Genomic DNA, 21,681 nt, shown 5'->3' with positions numbered 1-21,681 from the left:
CCTTACCAGGGTCTGTGGTCCCCAACCATGCAGCTCCCAGATTCCTCTGCTGCTCATCCCTTCCCAGAGTAGAGTCCCAGGCTTCACTCTTAGGGGAACCAACCAGCTGTGAGGTCACAAATTCACCCCTACCTCCCCACCTTAGGTCTCACCCCTCTATCTCCTTACACCCCAGAGCTTCTGGGTCAGGGAGACCCTCCCTCTGAAGACCTCTCCCCTTCCACTCTCTAGGTCCCTAAGAACCTCAACACCCCCCCCCCCCACCAAGGCTGGGAGTGGGAACAACCCCCCCCCCCCAATACACTGCAGCAGCAACCATCCAAGTTCAATCAAGTTGTGCCATTGTCTCAGCTTTGTCCCGGTCCCTGGGGAGCCCAAGCGCCTTGCCTTGCCTTCCCGCTTCCTTCCCCAGACCCCTCCACACACCCACCTCCAACTCCCAACGCCAACAAGCCCAAGACTCCGGCTCTGGCACCGGGAGCAGTGCCGGGAGCCAGAGGACTCTGGCGGTGCCCGAAGTCCTCCCTCCCTCTATCAGAGAAGCAGGGCCGCCAAGACCCTCCTTCCTGCAGACCCCACACCCACTGCTGCGGTAGTAGTGTAGCCAGGGACCGGGGCTGGGGCTGGGGTTGGGGAGCTCCCAACCCGACCCCAGCACTGCGGCAGCCGGGCGCTTACCTGCGGGGGAAATTCACCGTCCTTCCCGACCTGGGTAGGGGCAGATGAAGCATCTTCCCCGGCTCAGGCGGCCATTCGCCGGGTGGGCACCCAGCGCCCTCCCCGGCACCGCGGACACCCGAAGAGGTCTGAGCCCGGGCCACGCGGAGGGCCAGACGCCGACTGCTCGCCGGCCCTCTGCTCCCTTTTCTCCCCACCGCCCGGGCTCGCACTTACGGCTCCAGCTGTACTTAAAGCGACAGAGTCCCATTTCGCCGCCGCTGACTTCTGTCCCGAGCCCCGCAGATGCAGGCTGCGAGCGGGCTCTTTAACGCCCAGAGCAGGTAGACAAAGAGCCACCGCAGCCTCAGCCTTCCGGTGGCCTCGGAAGCCCGGGAGGTGCAGAAGCGGGCTGGGGGCCTCGGCCTCCACCTGGGCTGCTCCGGAATTAACTCCCGTGCTGCCAGCTGCGGTCCTTTGGGCGCCCTTACTCGCGCTACAGGAGCAGAAGGGGGTGTGGGCAGCGAGCCAGGGAACGAACCGGTGTATACCGGTGGGCACGGGTCCGGGAGGCCTGGGTTGAACCTTCCCCGGGCAGGGCTTCTTTCCAGATCCCCTCCTGGCCCTCTGTCCGGGCTGTAAAAAATTAGTCAGAATAAGAGCAGGGGATAGGTACATCACCTAAAAGGAGAGCGTGGTGGGGGAGGAAGGTCAGACCACGGGCACAAATAACCAGGGCCTTGGCTCAGAGACCTGGGGTGGGGAGGGGAAACTAGGAAGGTGTGCCCTCCAGTAGTGGCGAAAACCTGGGGGGCGGGGGGGGGGGGGTGGAGGGCTGTTTTTCCAGCTTAGGGAAATAGATATGGTGAAAGGCGTGCCTGTTGGGGGAAGACTGCCAGGGAGAGGAATCGTTCACACCTTGCAAGGATCTGTGCTTTCATCCAGGAGGCATTTTTAGCTGACTAAGAAGAAAACGATCTCAAAGAGGGAGGATTTTAGTTGTAAAGAAGAACAAGTGGGATCCAGTAGCAGCACCCCCTTCCACTGAGCTCCCTTAGGGTCTTCCTGAGCTCCTAACTCTCCCCAGCAGAGACGGGGAGCTGCACAGATGCCCTCCTCACTGCTTCCTGGGGGTTCTCTCCTTGCTCCCGGAGGGGGCTAACTGTGTAAGGTTGGGTCCCCATCTCAGTGTGATCTGGGCAAACCGGGGAGACCATGTTTTAGAAACGGACAGATGCTATCTGCCATTTCTTGAAGCAATGAAATCAACAGCAGTGATCTTTTTAAAATGCACCCCCTCCCCCCGCCCCCAGTACATACCTAAGAGGTCAGTGTGCCGCTGATGCTGGGAAGCTTGGGGGCGATCCAGCTGCACACAGAGACCCTCTGGGTTCTCCTAGGCCTGTCACCTCAGCACCCTGAGCTTTCTGGGATGGGTTGTTGCAAAAGTTAAAGCACAGGAGATTCACACTCCTGAGCTCCTTCCTGCTCTCCAGCCTTTAAGGCGGTCTGGCCATGCTTTGAGTGCTAGGGATGGCCCTTTTCCCTAAAAGCCCATCTGGCTCTGGTCCTCTGATTGCCCAGGGCCACTGACTTGGGGCTGCATCTCTAGATGGGGGAACTATGTCTTGGAGTTCCCTTCAGAGGGATCCCCCAGCACTGAGTTGAGAGGGGTCTACTTCTGAGGTTGCAGAAAAAGCTGTGGTCAAGTTTTCTAAATATGCTTGGAGATCAAAGGGGAGTAAAGAGCTGCGGTGATCCCAGCATGGGGCGGGGAGTTGATTTTTATTCCCTTTACTCAGTGCTGGGTGGTTTCAGTGGTAGGACTTAGGAAAGGTGCACCAGATCCCAGGCAGACCACCTTTGAGGGGAATCAGAGCAAGGCAGGTGGTTTTCTCCAGTGTTTTCACCCATCTCGGGCCCCAGACCAAACCCCTATCCTGGTTCTTCTGTCCTGGTCATGTCCACAGCCAGGCCATCCTCACCGCCACCCCAACTGGAGGGTGAGCGTAATCAGTTTTCTCAGGAGAGTCTGCCTGGGCAGCTGTGTTGGGGCTGGCCTGGGTCATCTGGGGAACAGCTTATGGTGACACACACCATAAGGGATTCTCTTTAGCCTCAGCCAGCATCCTGAATAAAATGACTTTGTCTGAGCCAGAGGAATGTCACCAGCAGGGGATGTTTTCCCCCAGATCTAGCTGTGCATTTTCCATAAGGTTTCCTCCTTTGCAGAGCCTGGAGGGAGGGGAGACCAACAGAGGTGAGGCACAGTGGCTTTATTTGGAGGGGCAGGCATCTTTGGAGCAGGGACTGAGCTCTCCCAGAACATTCCTTCACAGCCTTGCAGAGCCCATGTGGCCCTATCCCTCTTCTTCACACAAGGTAGCCTGCCCATCCTCCCTCTGGCCCTCCCCCTCTGCCTGCACGGCAACCCCCCCACACCCCCAACCTCCAACCCCCACCAACAGCAGGGATTAGCTCTCAGCTCCTGAGTTTTCTCCTTGTCCTCCTACCCCCACCCAAGGGCATTCTGGGCTAGAGGATCTCTAAACCCCCTCCTCCTGGGGTCTGATTCTTGAACTGCTAAAACCCAGTAGGAACTGAGGTTTCTCTCTACATGTTCCTCTTTCCTTGTGGATGAGGAAGGTGGATTGTAGGGTTGTAAGGTGGGTTCTACTTACCCTTCTGCTTGGGGGCGGTTCCAGGGGCTTTTATAGGGGAAGGAGCAGGGGCCCAGAGACTTTAAGAAATAGCATGCAAATTAGCACCTGCTATTTTCAGCCAACAGGTCAAAGCACTTTGGGTAATTGGACAGCATCACTGAAGAGAAGTGCTGTCTGGGGGCTTCTGTGAAGACAGTAAAACACAACCTCCCCTGTCAGCAGACCCGGCTCAGGCGCTTGAAGAGGCCCTGACCCTGCCCATCATGGGGGTGTGGCAGAGCTGGGGGTGTGTGTGTGTGTGGTGGCCTCATTGCCTTGACTGCAATGGTGGGGGTGGGGGGCATGCAGGGGGTAACTCTGAGCTCTTCTTCCCAGGTCCCAGGCTGCACAGTTGTAGCCTGGGGCAGGAGTGAGGGAACAGCTGAGGCATGTGGTGGAGGGGGAAGACACCTGCTGATAGGGAGCTGGGAGTCAGGCACTTTTCCAGAATGAAAACCCAGCCAAAGAGGGAAAGAGGAAAAAGGCCCATCTATTTTAGATAGGCCTTCCCTGTGCAACTCTGGCTTCTCTTCAAAGAGCCCTTGGGACCCATGATCTCATTGGTCTCCCGTGCCAGCGCCATCAGAGTGCCTCTTTACAAGGGGGAAACTGAGGCATGGAAAGGCTAGGAAATGTTTTATGCAGAGGGCAGAGTCCAGGTTAATGCACATGAGGTCTTTTACCCAGATTCCTCAGAGGGGTGATACCCTCCCCACAAGCCCTCCACCGCCTCCACTCACACCTCAAAGGATCTCTGGAGTCACCCTGGCTCAGGCCCAAGGTCCTCCAGACCAACGTTTTATCTCCAACAGGAACATCCAGAGACAGTTAGTGGGAGGCTCTGGTTGTGGCCTTGACCATAATCTCAGAGGTTAATGGGGCTGGTGAGGGTGAGGTACAAAAAAAGAGAAAGACTTGCCAGAAGGTCCCTGTGGTCCAAGTTCCAGTGTCACCTGCCTGGAGGTCTCTGGGTTCCAGTGTCTCCTGTTGGGCCTGACTACACACTGATTCTCTGGTGAGCCCCAGAAGTGAGACCCTTGAGAAGACTAGGGTCCCAGGGTAAGCATCCACCACTCTGTCCCTTGACCTACCCTCACTTCCCCAATTTCCCATCAACAATGAAGCTATTTACTTCCTTTGCTGGAAAAGGCCCTGCCCCTCCAGAAGACTGGGCCAGTCAGAGACGTTCCCTTGGGATCTATAGGGGCAAGCTGAGCCCTGAGACCCCTCCACGTCCTGGCCAGGCTGGGCTGGCAGCATCCTGGCAGAGGCAGAACAAAGAGCATTTTACCATGTCCAGAGAGGTGATAGGAATGAGGAAGAATTAAACCAGAATGCAGGGACAGGGGAAAGGACTTGGGGGAGGACCCTGGTGAGTTAACCCTGGGGCCACACTGAGGTGGGATCCCTATGCTCTCCAAGGAGAATGACCTGCTCGCTCCTTTAGCTCCTTTAGCTCCAGCTTTTTTTTTTTTTATTTATTTATTTGAGAGAGAGACAGTGAGAGAGAGCATGAGCGAGGAGAAGGTCAGAGAGAGAAGCAGACTCCCCATGGAGCTGGGAGCCCAATGTGGGACTCGATCCTGGGACTCCAGGATCATGACCTGAGGCGAAGGCAGTCGTCCAACCAACTGAGCCACCCAGGCGTCCCTAGCTCCAGCTTTTTGAACCTACTCCCAGATCCCCCAAGGACCCTGGTGACTCCTAGAGAAACCATCTGTCAGCACCTCGACAAAACCACCTATAAAAATCATTCCCAGCTTCAGTGGTAACACTTCCACAATTCTGATTTTATTTCCGAACAACCAAATGTTCTAGCCCGAGGCAGGTGTTACTATAGTTGCTTTGGAGCATCAAAGGTTAAGAGAGTGGTCTCGGGGCGCCTGGGTGGCTCAGTGGGTTAAAGCCTCTGCTTTCAGCTCAGGTCATGATCTCAGGGTCCTGGGATCAAGCCCCGCATAGGGCTCTCTGCTCAGTGGAGAGCCTGCTTCCCCCTCTCTCTCTGTCTGCCTCTCTGCCTACTTGTGATTTCTGTCTGTCAAATAAATAAATAAAATCTTAAAAAAAAAAAAAAAAAGAGAGTGGTCTCAAGTAGTTTGGCCCCAGGTTAGGAAAGCCATGATGACATTCGTCCCAGGCTAGGGATCATTCTCTATTAGAAATGGAATTTTCTCCAGTGGATTTCTTGTCTTCTCAGGGAGGCCCGAGTTTTTAAGAGCTCCTGGCGAGCTTCTCTCTGCTCTTGACCTACTAAGGCTGGACCTTCCCTCACCAACTTCCAGGCCCTTCCTGGAGGATATGTGAGCTACACTGGAACAGATCCGCTTCACCTGGTCACATAATCCAGAATGTCAGAGTCGAAAAATTATGTACAGCTCCTCTGGTTCAAGTCCAGGGCTCAGAAAGGGCAAGTGAATCCTCAAGGTCTTCCCACAGCACCTGGGCTTCCTGGTTCCCAGTACAGTGTTCTTTCTAGTGGTCAGCACTCCCCCGTCTTACCAACTGCCTCCCCAGGGCCAGCCTGAGGCTCAGATGGAAAGGTTCTGAGGGTAGGTGGGAGAGAGTTTGGATCAGGGGCATGGGAGTCACTAGACGGACAGCAGAATGTCCCAAAGTCCAGCACTGATCCCAGCTGAGAATTCTTTGGAGCAGCAAACGAGCCAACCAGAGGAGAGGGTCCTGCGCCCAGCCATGTTACTGTTCCGCAAATATTTATATGACCTCTGAGGAGACCTGCCTTTCTCACCACCCCACAGCTGGGACAGGCAGCAGAGAGGAAGCACCCGCCACCAGATCTCACATAGTGAGCTACTGTTGCAGCAGTCCTGCTTGATATCCTCCTGCCACCATCCCAAACCTCAGAGGCTCTGTCTGCTTCTGAGAACACAGGACGGAGAGGACGATGGAGGTATGGGGGACAGGTCCAGTAGGACCCGGTGGACCCTCAGCCAGCCTCCCCGGGCAGATGCGCGCATGTGTGTGTGTTTACGCGTGCCCACATGACTTCAGAACAACCACAGCGCCCACTGTCTCAGGCTCTCCATTACTGAGGTGGAGCTCTAATCTCTGGAGAGAAATAGGAATAAAATCTCGTAGGATTTGAGAAGACATTGTAAATGTGTCATCCCTTTTATCCTCAAAGCCCTGCTCGCCATGTCCCCAGCCACCACCTCCCACCATGGTCTGAGCCATCACTTTCTCTTGCCTGCATTATTATGGTACTTTCCTTTCCAGGCTTCTAGGTTCTCCCTGGTGTCCCTGTGGCCATGCTCCTCATAGTAGCCTGGCAGGCCCTTCACCAAACATGTCAGACCTCACCATTCTTCTCCCTGAAACCTTCCTGGTTTGGCTAGAAGAAAAGCTAAAGTCCTGACCCTGATGTGTAAGACCCTTTATTACTTGGCCCCTGGCTGCCTCCTGATCTCATTTTTTGATTACTCTCTCCCTTGTTTATGGTGCATCAGCCACATTGACCTCCTTGCCGTTCCTTGAACACATGCCCATCCTTGCCTCAGGGCCTTTGCACATGCTCTTCTCTGCATAGTGTGCCAGAAAAGCCTTCCCTGACCAGCAGAGCTCAAACAGCCCCCTCCCTGTCACTCTCGGCCTTACCCTGCTTTATTTTCCTCATGACACACAGTGCCACATAATCTACGAGGTATTCATTTGTTTGTCATCTCTTTTTTGATCTTGAGTTCAAGAATAGTGTCTATTTTTGTCCTCTTGCTGTATCCCCTAATATCTTATACAGTAGGTGCTCTACTGATATTTATTAAATGTATGAGTAAATATCACCAAGTGGGTATTATCACCTTTCAGACAATGAGATAAACCATGAAGAAACTAAGTAACTTATTTAAGGTCATGCAGGTGGTGAGTGGCAAACATGAGAATTCAACCCAGGTCATCTGGACTCTAGAATGTTCTATCAATGCTGCCAACCTGCCTCCAAAAAACAGAAAACTCACCACGGGGACCAGCAGAGACATAAGAGACCATATAGCCACTGCCTCCCACACATCAGGGGCACCTACTCAGAGCCGGGAAGGGCAGGATCTCTTCGCTGGAGCCTCATGCAAGGAGCTTTTTGCTCCTGCTACCTCCAGAAAACAGGGATCCTCTGTGGAAAGTTCACTCCAGCAAGGGCATGGGGCAGCTGGCTCAGGAAGGGATGGTGACAGGCAGATGATAAGCCCTGTCCCTCCTCTTCTATTAACACTCGGCAGAATGTCAGCAGCCCCAGAAGTCCCTACCGCGACAAGTCCTACCACCCAAGCCCAGCCGCGAGCCTGGCCACATGGCCGGGTACATGTAGACAGTGTCACTCCTGAATGGCTCCTTGTCATCAAACCCACAGGAGCCGAGATGGAAACCAGACACTGAAGTGAAGGATGGCTGAGACACTGAGAAAGGTGACCAAGGAGAAGCGGGCCAGGAAAGGAGCTGGAAGAGAGTGGGCAGTCAGGGAAAGAGGCAGGATCGAGGCTGGAGATGTGTCCCTGTCTTCCAGGCTGCAGATGCTCCCCTTCCCAAGAAAGAAGGGACAGAGCACGGGACAGACCCCTTTAAATACCAGTTGGACAAAGGGAGCAGAAGGGCAGGCTGGCGAGAATGGCTCGCCCTGCTTGAGTCAGGCCCCCAGGCTGAGTGCACGGTCACTCACTCCTTTCTGAAGAGTGCTTCCACCTTCCAACACCCTCTGTGCCTATGACTGCTGAATGCCCCTGCCCATCCGCAGCCTCGCGTCCCCCGCCCCCTGCCACGAGCATTCGTGCACACACAGCCTCTTTGTACCCAGCCGCCTCACACACGTGTTCGGACGGGTCTCACACAAGTGTCTCTCTCTCATCCCCCTCCTTGGTGTGCACATCACGGTCGCGCTGGCTCTGTCGATCCATGGCACGTGTCCCAGCATCAGCCTTTCCTACCTTGTCTCCCCATGACGCTGCCTTGCATAATCAGTGAATGTCGAGCTGTCTCTTCTGGAGCTACGTGCCTTGGGTCTCTCTGGGTCTGACTCTTTCCTTCTGCCAGTTTTTCAAAATCCAGACTTTTCTACATCTGCCTGCGCCTGTCCCATTGCTGCCCTAACACACAGGCAAGAACAATCCAGGCCCATAGACTCTTTAGGGCACCCCCATGCAAGCTCAGTGGGTTAAGTCTGACTGCCTGGCCTGCTGGCCTTTTTTAGCTGCAGTGAATGGTCTTTTGCTGGCTGGCCAGAGACATTTGATAGCCCAGAGGCCAGAGCAGGCCCCTTGCGGACATCCTGGGACAGTTCAGCCTTTGAGCCAGAGTCAACAAGGACTTGTATTCACAGAGGCTGCTCCTTCTGCCTCTTCTGCCTGTGGTCCTGAGCTCCCGGCTGTGGCTACTTTGTGGCTCTCCAAAGAAGATCCTATCTTGGAAAACATCGAGGTCACTTAGGGGCATCCCACATGGGGGTCTCTAACAATGATTCACTGGCCAGTCAATAGCATGACCTGAGAACATACTCTGCTGGGTGCTGAGAAAAAATAGCAAATAGGGTCTCTGTCCTTAGGGAGCTCCTACTCCAGTGGAAGGCACGTGATCCCTGCCCCAGAAATTCTCCTAGGCTTAGGGGGCACCAGGGCTGCACACAGAGGTAAAAGGCTTCATGGTATGCCCAGCCGGGCAGTGGGTATACCAAAAAGAGCACAAGACATGGGAGTCAGAAGGCCTGGGTTTTGCTTGGTTTGGCTACTTTTAAGTACTGTGATCCTGGTAAGCCAAGTTCCAATTTCTTCCCTTGCAAACTCGGCAAAAGAACATCTAATTCAGTGTTAGGATTAAGTAAAGTAATGAGATATTAGTGTTTTGTAAACCACACATGCTATGCAATTGTTAGAGAATCTAAAAAGCACAAGCGACTACAGTTTAAGTTAAATGCACAAGTTCCAAGACAATCCAGAGTCAGAGAGCAATCACAGTGCAATGGGATGGATTAGAGAAGGCTTATCAGAAGGAGGGGATGTGGCAGACCAGTGGGCAACTGGGTATCACCACCCTGGGGAAATGTTCCATTCTATAGATGGTCTTTAGGACCTTTATTGCTTTAATTTTCTAGAAGCCAAGAGAAGGGAGGGAGGTAACATTCACTGAGCCCCTGGCTGCAGACCTAGTATATTAATGCAACGTATTCCATCACACCCTTCTAGGAATCTGATTCCCATGTAAGTATCCCCACTAGAATGGATTCACAGCTTTCCCAAAGCCTCAGAGCTGGGATCCAAACACAGGCCTATCATACTTCCAGACTTACGCTCTTCCTGTAATATCAGATTGCATGGAATTTCCAGGCATTACTTGAGCCCAGCTGGCTTATCATAGAATATATAGGCTGGTGGGGAAAGGAGGACAGAGCTGACAATTAAAAGGGAGAGGACAGGGATGCCTGGGTGGCTCAGTGGGTTAAGCCGCTGCCTTCGGCTCAGGTCGTGATCTCAGGGTCCTGGGATCGAGTCCCGCATCGGGCTCTCTGCTCAGCAGGGAGCCTGCTTCCCTCTCTCTCTCTCTCTCTCTCTCTCTCTCTGCCTACCTCTCCGTCTACTTGTGATTTCTCTCTGTCAAATAAATAAATAAAATCTTTAAAAAAAAAAAAAAGGGAGAGGACAGGCAAATGGACAGGCAAGTGGGCAGGACTGTAGGGAAAAGCCAACACCCTCTCAACAGCTTCCCCAACCCCCATCCATCCTGATTGCCGACCAAATTGTATGTCATCAAACTCAGTGAAAAGCCCAGGAGCTCAATTGTAGGTTAGTAGGACACATCAGAGGAGGGGCCCTGCCTTGGGCTGCACCAGTTGCCAGGGCAACGAGCACACATCCTACTGCCCCTCGGGGATACCTGGCTCACTCCAATCTTCCATCAACCCTGTGGGGTGTGAGCAGACACTGTGATCCAAGTTAACCCCACACAGCCTGTAGAGTGCTAATGCTGTTCTGTTTTAAGAACTAAGGGGTGTTTCAAAAGCCAGGAGCTCTCTGAAGCCACCCCCGTCTTCCATCTGGAGGCAGGAATCAGACTCCACACCCTCCGTCCCTTCCTTTCCTCTCCGCTTCCCTCTTTATAACCAATGCCTTTTGCGTCCCACCCACTCTGCAGTCACCATTCCCGTAGACGTTAACAGAAAACCGGGGCGCCTGGGGGGCTCAATTGGTTAAGCGTCTGCCTTCAGCTCAGGTCATGATCCTGGGGTCCACATCGGGCTCCCTGCTAGGCAGAAAGCCTGCTTCTCAGTCCCCCTCTGCCTGCCACTCCCCCTGCTTGTGCGCCAGCACGCTCACTCGCTCTCTCTCTGTCAAATAAATAAATAAAATCTTAAAAAAATAAAAAAGAACATTGCTGTACCTGTGCCTCAGAGCACCTGTCCTCTCACCCTGAGGGATTTCTCTAAGCCTGTGTGGAACACGCTAGAAAAGCCAGGATGTAATGTCCCGTGGAGGCAATGTCCCACAGCCCATCATAACTGGCAGTCGAAAGGTGAATTCCCATGCTTCTGCGCCCACTATGTGGGACAGCTCGGACCAGTGTTCCATGCAATCCTCCAGAAATCCCTGAGGGCCCGTTGCCCACTTCAGTAACCTGCACTGGCTTTCTTTCTCTTCCCTGGCTCACTTACCCGCTCCCCATCAGTGTTTTCTAGAATCATCTCCCAAATAAACCACTTGCACTCAAATAAACCACTTGTCTCAAGGTCTCCTTCTGGGGATTCCAGCACAAGACACTCTTCCTAGACTATAAACACATGTTTCTGTGCAGGAGACACACAGTTAGCAGGTCATGGCGCGAAAGGGGCCACGTCCACTTGTGTGAGCGTGCGTGCAATTGGCTTAGCTTTGCTGCATAACTACCTGTGGCCCAGAACTCCCATTCATGGGAGGGGTGCCATCTGCCACAGGAGAACACTGTACGAGCGGGCGTCACAAGGTCAGAACATACCCACCTTGCTTGGCAAGCCACTTAATGTGTCAGCCTCAAATGATGCTCAGAAACAGCCCCTTTTTTTTTTTTTTTTATTAATTTATTTGACAGAGAGAAAGATCACAAGTAGGCGGAGAATCAGGCAGAGAGAGAGGAGGAAGCAGGCTCCCGCTGAGCAAAGAGCCCGATGTGGGGCTCGATCCCAGGACACTGAGATCATGACCTGAGCCGAAGGCAGCGGCTTAATCCACTGAGCCACCCAGGCGCCCCAGAAACAGCCTTTTGAAGCATAAAGGTTAACAAACACTTTTCCAAATACTGTATTGTCATTTCAAATGTGCATGTGATGGCGTAGGCCCGTCCATTTGCGAGGGCCATCAAAAGGCTAATAGACAAGAGCTAACGTGTAGAACACCTATTCTATGTAAACGTATTAACAAATTTAATCTTCACATCAATCCCCCAGAGCAGGTCCCATACATGACCCATGTTTTCCAGCTAAGAAAACAGGCTGAGGCAGAATAAGTACTCACCCAACCCCACACAGCTACCAAGAAGAGCTAGGACTCAGACACGGGAGCTGGGAGCCTTCCCGCTAAGCCACTCCACTACCTTGCCCCTGGTATGCAGTGGTATGTCTAGGTAGACAAGCCTGTTCTCAGAGGTCTGTTGACTTAACTGCCTGCCACAGGACTAAAAGAGTATCAAGATGGTGTTGAAAAGCAAAACAAGATCATCCTTTGCCAAAGAAGTCAAACTCAGAGAACTCATCTGCCAAGCTGAAGAAATCTTATCTGGGGACTCTCACAGCTCCTGATTAAGGCAGAGGCCACCAGCCAAATGAACAGAACAGTAAGTTGAGATCAGAATAATATATTTCAAACCAACAGCTCTTAATACGTTTCAAAACCCTCCCACTTGCGGTTTTTTTTTTTTTTTTTCTTCACCTGAACCTCACAAGGCAAAAATGGCTAACTTTTTAGACCTGAACAAACTAAGAGTCAGAAAGGCTAGATGACTTGCTCAGGGCCACACAGCAAACTAGAGAGGAGCTTTGGATGGAAGTCCCAATCTCCAGATGTTCCCCGGCACCACAGAGACCTATCAAGCAAAGCTGCCTGTATCAATCTGTGGGTCAACATTGTAATTGTTAGATGTTAATCCCGAAATGGCAACAACCATGGTCTACTTCAACTACACATCCCTTCTTTTGCCACTGACCCAGGAGGCATCCTTACCTCCCTTTTAGATTTGAAGCCCTTCAAGGACAGAAACTAGACTTTCCTTCTTGAGCTCCAATGTTGGGTTTCCCCCTGAATGATCCCCTACTGTCCTCTACCCTAATTCTTGTGTTCCACGGGCAAAAGCCAGGCCTGGGCCAGCTGCCCAACAGGTGGGATACCTCCAGAACTGCCAGGAAACAGGAGAGATAAAGGGAGAAGACAAACCCACCCCCACTGTCCATTCAAACTAAAAAGGGTTCTCTTTCCTTTGTATAAACCCTACGAGCCCAGTGCCCATTCCAAGAGAATTCTTGTCACTGATGGTGGACGGGGCGGGCATTTGGGGTTTATAGGTCAGATATCAGCTGAACTGGAAAGCAGCAAATGAGCCTCCTTCTTGGGCAGGTGGCTGTAGACCGAGGCTGAGGTCAGCTTCGTAAGGCTGGGAGGTGTCCCTTTAAGGCTGGGGCTCATTGCCGCTGGGAGCCAGCCTGGGAGAAAGCAGGGGCCTACAGTTTATTTTAGTTGACATTTTTCAACGTCAGGACACTTCAGAGCCAAGAAGGAAACGAATCCCATCTGTTCCTGAGCCCCTAAGCACGGTTCAAGAGGACAGGCTGGGGAAGGGAGGGGAGGCGAGGAGGGAGCAAGAAGCCTGAAACATCCAGCCACACACATGGAGCAGGAAACCACCTGAGGAGAGACACAGGGCACAGCAGACAGTCGCCAAGAAATCCCGCTGTCCCTCCGACACACACCCGCAGAGCTCTTTCAAGATGGGGCCTGCTGGCTCTGTGGCCTTTGGCACAGGTCGCTGGACAGCAGTCTGCCAGGGCTGCTGATGACACAACTCTATACCATGGGAATGGCGCCCACTGGAGGTGTGCAACACGGCGGTAAGGCTGCCTGCGCAACCTGGGGGTCCTTCTCCTTAACAGCCACAAAGCTCAGACACACAGCCCAGCCAAGCTGCCATTCACGTGGGCAGAAATGGAGACATTGAGAGGGCAATCCAAGTTCAAGTAGGGAGGGAACAGAGGGCCTTCGCACCCCTTTCCCCTCTCGGCATACCTGCTCCCCATGCCCAGGGCCTCTATTTACCTCTGCACGGGAGCCCATCCTTGACTCTCCTCGGGTTCCAACTCTGGGTGCCAGGGACAGGAAGGACAGATGGCCATGGAACTTATCTTCTTACTTAGATTAAATTCCAGACCTTCCTATTTTTAGAAAGACAAATTCCTGTTCGCTTTTCAAGAGGTAAAAATGTCTCTCAAACTGTCATCTAGGACAGTCCGCAGCCAACTTGAAGTTGTCTACAGTGTCATGCTTTGGAGATCACCCTGGCAGGATGAGTGTCAGGTCGTGATTGGTCTAGGTGCCAAATGTTAAGAGGATCATTGACAACTTGAGAGCTTCTAGGCGAGAGTGACCAGGATAATAGAGATTTGGTGGAAAAACTAGGTCATTTAAGAAAGTAATGAAATAAGTTTCTTTTTTTTTCTTTTGGTCTAGAGAAAAGACTATCTGAGCCATCATTAAGAACACGTTGAAATATTTGAATGAAGATTGATGCTTATTCTATTTTTCTTGGATGGCAGCATTTGAATCCATAGGCAGAAGGGAAGCAGATTTCAGGTGAATATTTAGAAACTTTCTCATAATTTTGCTCTATTTGAACTAGAATAAGCTTACTGTATCTTTGCAAGGCAACACTGAAAGACCAGCTGTCAGGAGTGCTATAAAGAAGATTCTTGTCCTTTATGGGAAGATAGACGAGTCCAAAATCACCGAGATGCTTTAGAAAAATATGGTTTCCTGAGTAGCAGAGAATCTGCCTTGGTAGGTCTGGAAGGAGACTTGGAATCTCTATTTTTAAAAAGACCCATTAGCTATAAAACTCTTAGAAGAAAACACGGGGGCAAAGGTTCATGACATTGGATTTGACAGTGACTTCTTAGATACAACACCTAATGAACAGGCAACAAAAGAAACATTAGATAAATTAGAGCTCATCAAAATGAAACACTTTTGTGCTCAGAGGACACTAATAACAGAATGAAAAGGCGACCCACAGGACAGGATCGTCAGAAGGGAGGCCCCGCAGGGAACAGCCCTAACCGTTTCATGAATAGGGAAAACAAATTTCTTCGAAACAGGACATTTCCTAAATTATAAAACCTGCACGGAAACCACAGTGAGGCTGGGAGGGCCAAGAAGGGGGCTGAGCAGGGCCCGTTCAGGACTCCTCGGTCTCTTGCTGGAATCGAGAGGATGCCTGGTCTCTAATGAAAAAGCGTAACACTTAACTGTGAAAGCACATAATTGAGGAGTGACTGTTTACATTAAAATTACTGGGGTTATAAGTGGGTTCCCTTCAGCTCTGCCTTCCTTAGCACGCTGAAGGTGGGTATGTTTCCCAGTTCTGGCGGGGAAGTCAACAACGGAGAAACCTTACAACTATCAAGTGTTAAGAGCTCCTTCTATTGGGGCGCCTGGGCGGCTCAGCGGGTTAAAGCCTCTGCCTTCAGCTCAGGTCATGATCCCAGGGTCCTGGGATCGAGCCCCACATTGGGCTCTCTGCTCAGCAGGGAGCCTGCTTCCTTCTCTCTCTGCCTGCTTTCTCTGTGATCTCCGCCTGTCAAATAAATAAATAAATCTTTAAAAAAGAAAAAAAGAGTTCCTTCTATTTGCAGACCGCCCATGAACACCACACGTGAAATCATTAGATGCAGCTCAGTGTCAGGTCTACTTCATGGGCACCGCTGGCCAACACTTTCTTCCCCCTAGAACTGCAGACTTCCCTGGGTTTGCACGTTCTCATCCATGCTATCCTTGGTGAAGCCTGCTTTTTTTTTTTTTTTTTTTACTGATTCAGAAGCACACACCCTGTCTGGAGGGAAGGGGATATGGTAAGGGTGCGAGAGGGTGGGTTAAGGGCATGGTTCCTGGCTCCCCTCTGCCTGGCATTCCATACCCTCACACCCCAAAATCGATGTTCCCAGGATTGTCCAGCTGCCCCTACCTCTGTCCCAGCTGCTGATTCTGAATGGCACTCGGGTGAGACTGCACAGTCCCTGGGGGCAAATCTGGGACCCTCAGAGGGCAGGAGTCCTTCGTCCTCCTTTCAGAATGACATTTTAACAATAACAATAATGACCAGTAACAGCGAAAACAAAACAAATCCAAAAACCAAAAACCACCACCAAAAAAGCTAACATTTACTGAGCATTTACAATGAGCCAAGGATTATTCCAAGCACTTCCTATGTATTTACATATTCAATCCTTACAATCATCCTGAGATAGGTTCTATTATCTGCATTTAGCAGACAGACCAACTAAAGCCTGGAGAGTTTTCCTAGCTTCCCCAGGCTCACACAGCTAGGAAGTCCTGCCACCTGCCTCAGACTGGGATCTCTCCAAAGGCAGGAGTCCTGTGCCTTCCATGTTTGGGAAAATTTCTGCCATGGCCATTGCGTGCACTATGGGGGATGGCTCTCACCTCCCTCTCTCTGGGAGCTCCCTAAGGGCTGGAGCTCTGGCCCTTCCAACATATACGGAACTTTCAGAGCTCTCTGCCTCACAGGGGTTGTGCCTCCCTTTTTCTTATACAACTGAGAGCTCTCAGAGGGCAGGGACTGGACGCTTCCTCAGAGAAGCAGCTTCCCAGCACAGGGGCTGTCCAGAGCAGCCCGTCACACACCTTGGCTCTCCTTCCTGCCCAGCAAAGTCCTCTGAGCACCAGAGGAGCTGGATAGCTTTTCTCGAGTCCTGGCTCCAGGCTGGTGGATCTGAGCGTGAGGCTGGGCTGGCCTCTGGGATTTAAGAGGCAGTAAACAACCCCATTCATTCATGAGTCAGTTGTTTTGTTCCAGAAGAGCCTCATCAACTGGACAGGCCCTGCCCAGTCCCTCCAAGTTTGTCCCCAGGGGTAGGGAACAGCGGATGGCCTGGAGCATAGCTCTTAGCCCTTTCCTAGGTGGGGCTACTTTTCATTCTCTTGAAACTTGGGGTTTTTATTGGGAAGAGGTAATCCCTGAGAGGGATAGGGGGAAGGGGTGTTGTCACTACTTGTGTGGTCCCTTGGAAAGTCCCAGCAAACCAAGAAGGAAGACAGGAAGTAGAAGTGAGCTGAAAGATGCGCTGGAGAAGGTTCCAGAACCACTACAGCTCTTCAATCTCACAGCTTGGAACAGTTGGGCCAGGACCCCTCCCACTCCCGACGCTTCTTTCTTCCTATCATTTCCTTCACTTCCCAGACTGTCACCTGTGTCCCCGTTGCTCCACAAACCCAACCCTGCCAACTGGGGGAAGAAAAGAGATGAGGGTCCCCGCGAGGCAGAAGGGTTTAACAGACGGGGATGGAGGCTAGGAATTTGCATTACTGGTAGAAGGTCTGCAGAGGAAAAAACCAGAGCAGCAGAAATTGAGTGCCACGAGGGAAGGCACGGGACAGAGGGTCTGGGAACCCTGGTGAGGGAAAGGGAGCCAGCCACAGTATCACTTTTCTGTTTCAGTAGTGCTTTCATTTTCTCTTTGAAGTAGACTCGGAAGTAGACAGATGTAGTACCGCCATCCTCTTTTCACAAATGGGATAGCAGATGAGGTTGTCCGAGGCCCACACGGAGTTAGCAGAACTGGGACTTACACCGTTTCCCAAAACCCTTCCTGTTAGCCTTTGGAGGGCAAAGGACCGGGGGAGAAGGGCGGGGCATACCTTAGAACGACAGCCATCTGGGCCAATGAGAGGGAGGGCCCTTCATTGACCAATCAGCTCCTCCAATGGGGCCCCCACCCACCACACCAAAGCCCGTAAAACACCACATCCAATCTCAGGGGCAGCCACAACCAGTGTCCAAAGGCCCCGCACAGCTGCTTTTTTGTCACAGGGCAGCAACCCAAACCTCTGTGAGTCCCACTCCCCTCTGAAGGAATCCCACTCACTGGTCTTCGCCCTGCCCTCCCTAGCCCCCTTGCCCCGCGGTGCAAGGGGCCTTACCCGGTAGTGATGTCGTCGTCCTCCGTCATGGTCTTGCCCATGAGGTCGCTGTCGCTCATGTAGCCGGACTTGAGGTCCACCTCGTCCGAGTCCAGGGACTCGACCAGCTCCAGGCGGGAGATGTGGCTGAGCTTGCTGGGGCTGCGCATGGGCATGGTGTGCGAGTAGTGGGCCCGTTCCCCGTGCATGTACCAGGCCGGCGGCCCCTCCGAGCGGCATCCGCCGCCCACCGAGGGCGCGTCCCCAGCCTGCAGCCGCGGGCTGGACTGGCCATAGCGCCAGGAGAGGGGGGATGAGCGGCTGGAGAGGCTGGACACGCTGCGAGGGTTGGCGTCATCACTGTCGTAGCACGTCGTCTCCAGGGAGCTGGGCAGAGGGCAGAAGGGCACTGGTTTTCACTCTGGCAGGGCCGCTCTGGGCCCTGTCCCGGCGGACTGCACTCCAGCGACCCTTCCCCCTTCCCAGGCCATCCCACCTCCTCTGCACCTGCCCACGTGGGCTCCACCACCTCCATGGGCCCCTCTTCCTGTAGGGCACCCCTGTTACATGGTACCTGAGGTTGTCAGAGGGAAAGGATTCGAAGTGAGAGGGAACCAATCTCATATACTGCCTAAGGACATAGATTTTATAGTATGAGCTGGGTTTTAACCCTTTTCTACAATCTATTTGTAAGTGAGCTAGAGATGAATTAATCAACCTTGCTAAGCCTCCATTTCCTCATCTGTAAAATGGGAATAACAGCATATTTGCTACTCCACAGAGCTGTAATGATCATATACATAAATGTCTCACGCAGTGCCTGGTATATACAAGCTGCTCAATAAATGGGAAGAGTCCAGCGAGATCTCTTGGGGGAAGTGGGTAGACCAGCTTCAAAGGCCTTAACCATTCATTATGGTTCAGGTGTGTCTATCACCTCTTTTTCTACTAATCAGCTGAGAGCTACTTGATTCTCAAACCAGAGATGACAAAGTCTGGCATGAGTTACAGAGGGTACAGGCAAAGCTTTGGGAACTCAAGATGTGTGGCTGGTTCCCAGGAAGACTAGCAAAAAGGCCTAAGCTGTCAGGAGAAAGAAGCAGAACCCCACCAGAGAACAGAAGCAGCCTTAACTGGAAAGAGGAGAGATCATGGGGAAATGGACAAGAGGGTAAAGACGGGATGCACAGGGCCCCAGGCCTCAGGCCCTGCTAGGCCAGGTGAGGAAAGCAGGCCCAGGTTTGCGGATGACTCGACACAGAGGAGATCAGGGAGCTGGAGGAGGCGATGCCTTTCTCCCTCAGGGACCCCTGCAGGTGGCTGCAGAGAGAAAGGATCCTGGGGATCTGCTTGGAGAGGTGGCCTGGATGTGGGTTCAGAGACTGATCAGCGTACTCAGCCCAGCAGCGTGCCCAGCCCCAGTCCCCCACAGGTAGGGTCTCAGTGGCTCGGCCTAACTGCGGCCACGCACGGGTGAGTAACTGAAATAGAACCCATAGACCTAGAAAGCTGGGTAGCTAAGGCAGTCTGCGGCTGCACAGGAAATCACACAAGCAAAGAAACTCTCGCTCTGTGAACACATCCATTTCTTAGTCACTTTGGGGTTAACGTAGGAGTGGGGCACCGATTTTTCTATTCTTGTTTTGGTGATGCTCCTTGAAAAAAAAAAAAATCTTCCCAAACTGTCTCTACCAACCTTGAGAAAACAAGGGTTGGTTTTTTTTTTTTTTAACATTTTATTTCTTTATTTGAGATAGAGAGAGAGAGCGAGCGCGCACAAACAGGAGGGAGTGGCAAGGGAAGAGGGAGAAGCAGGCCCCCCAGATGCGGGGCTGGAGCCCAGGACCCCAAGATCATGACCTCAGCTAAAGGCAGAAGCCTAACGGACTGAGTCACCTAGGGGCCCCCAAGCTTGATTTTTTTTTTTGATCAACAGAACTGGAGAAGTCCAGATATCCTTGAACCTGGGCCCGTGGGTGGTCCCTACAGAAGTCCTGGGCATAAGCGGGGGTGCCCTGGCTGGGCAGGGCAATTGGTGACCGCTGCCTCTGCCCCTCTGGGGGGCTTCCTGGCCTGGCACACATCCATCTTCTCCCCTCCAGGCCCTCCTTTGGCACTGGGCTTGCACTTCGTCACACACTGTGTTATTTCTGTTTCTAATTACTGTGGACCTCAGAGCCAATGGAAGTGCCCTGAAGGAGACTGTGGGCCTGTGTGAATCTGGCTGCCTCGCTCACCACTGTATGTCACCACTTCGCACAGGGCCTGGCATGTTCTTGGGTCCAGGTACAAGAACTAGTCAATGAGGAGCAGACCCACAACAAACGTGTTGAGTTGAAGAGTGGGAAAGTTCTCGTCGTCAGACTCAGTCTAGGGGCGCTCGCCGTAAGGGTTTAATAAAAACAAGCGGACTGTGACAATGAGATGAGGACAGGAAAGCAAAGGATGATGATGGCCACGGTGACAGGACGCTGGAGAGCTCCAGCACGGCCCGTTTCCCTAGTCCGTCTACACCGCGGCAATAAAATTAGTAGGCAGTGTGGGTTGCACGGAGCAACCAGATCGCTCAGTTCTATTCTTGGCCTACTCTGTTCAGCTCTCCGCACTACCAGGGCCTCTTCCTCGGTTCTGCTGCTCTTTTTTTACCCCTCCCACCCCAACACATCTCCAGACATCTCTGAGTCAGCGGGGGAGGATTCTAGCTTCAAACGTCGGTTCTTGCCTTCCAGCCCTGCATCCGGCCCTTCAGTCTTGCCTGCCTCTCTCTCTCTCTCTCGCTCGCTCGCTCGCTCGTTCGCTCACTCTGGGGTGGGGAGAGCGCTGGGCCTGGAGCAGAGGGAGGCTTTCATTTCGTCTCCAGCCCCAGCCCCCCTGACCCAGACGCTCTCCTTGCTGGGGAAACGAGCCAGTAGAAATAGAGGAAGCAGGACAGAAATAAAGATTTCTGAAAAAGGAACTGAATCTAGAGCTAGCTTCTAAGTTCCAGAGTGAAAATAACCCGGCCGGAAGCGCTCACTGGACGGGAAGCTCCTCATCCAGGAGGAAGCCTGTCTTTGTTCTGGGGTATGGTGCCCAGCACTGCACCTGGCATGCGCTCTGAGCTTGCCGGACACAGAACCCCCCCACCTCATCAGCCTGTGTGACTCCAGCAAGGGACCCCCTCACCCCAGCCTCGGCTGCTGCTTCTCTGACCCAGATGATAGGAACATATCCTACCTCCTCCCAGGGCTGAGGGAAGGGCTGAGGGATGGAAAGCACTTTAAAAAGTCAAAGAGCCCGGGCGCCTGGGTGGCTCAGTGGTTAGGCCGCTGCCTTTGGCTCAGGTCATGATCTCGGGGTCCTGGGATCGAGTCCCGCATCGGGCTCTCTGCTCAGCAGGGAGCCTGCTTCCTCCTCTCTCTCTCTCTCTGCCTGCCTCTCTGCCTACTTGTGATTTCTCTCTGTCAAATAAATAAATAAAATCTTTAAAAAAAAAAATAAATAAAAATAAAAATAAAAAGTCAAAGAGCCCTAAAAACTCAGGGAATCGTTGTTTTGGCTATCAAAGTGTGGACCAGGAAGAGCACAAATCAAAGACCAGGAGAGGAAGTAGCTCCGGGTCCACAGTAAACAGCAAAACCAGCTCAGGGCTCTTGGTTCCTTTTCCATAAAGGGAGACAGAAGTCAGAGGTCTGAGGCTCTCCCCCTCCCACCCACCAGCCGGCTTTATGCAAAAGGTTTTTGGCCTCCCTCTTCTCTGCCATGGACAGAAAGCCAAAAGGGGTCAGGCTGTCCTGCTTCACAGGCTGTGCTCGGTCAGTGGCCCCAGGACACGGAAGCTACTGCTTCTACCCTTCCTCGGTGGGTGAGTCATTTGGGGTGTGACCCCCTTAGCAACTAAGCGCTTTCTGGCTTCTTTGGCATGGAGCTGGCATGTGATTTGGTGCTGAGAGAGCTGTTCCAGACTCCCTGGATGGGGGAAGGAGGATGTTCAAGATTTCATCCACTGAGTCCCTGAACTGAGCGAGCCAAGCTGAGCCCGGCCCGTCTCACTCGGGTCCTGCTCGGGGCTGTGAGGGAGGGAGGTTAGGACAGGTGTGAGACAGCCTGAGCCCCAGGGCCACCAGGAGCCTCCCTCATGCACTCTTTTCATCAGATGTCCCCCCCCACACACACACACCCCTTTCAGTAGTCTGGTC

At 52.7% G+C, this 21,681-nt stretch overlaps 1 protein-coding gene across 19 annotated transcripts in view; it reads right to left on the bottom strand.

Moving 5' to 3' along the window:
* NAV1 (neuron navigator 1) overlaps positions 1–21,681 on the bottom strand; it is a 255,753-nt gene that overhangs the window by 78,077 nt on the left and 155,995 nt on the right. For 14 of the 19 annotated variants that reach the window (XM_082701985.1, XM_082701986.1, XM_082701969.1 and 11 more), the window contains one exon: positions 17,525–17,890. In XM_082701985.1, the coding sequence (XP_082558111.1) occupies positions 17,525–17,890 (366 nt within the window). Of the gene's footprint in view, positions 1–678; positions 900–17,524; positions 17,891–21,681 lie in introns of those variants that run through there. The other 5 variants (XM_082701975.1, XM_082701978.1, XM_082701979.1 and 2 more) reach the window with 3 other exon arrangements.

Source organism: Mustela nivalis (genome assembly GCF_964662115.1).
Source record: "Mustela nivalis genome assembly, chromosome: 16".
Lineage (NCBI taxonomy): Eukaryota > Metazoa > Chordata > Mammalia > Carnivora > Mustelidae > Mustela > Mustela nivalis.
This window is presented reverse-complemented; position numbering and strand designations above follow the sequence as displayed.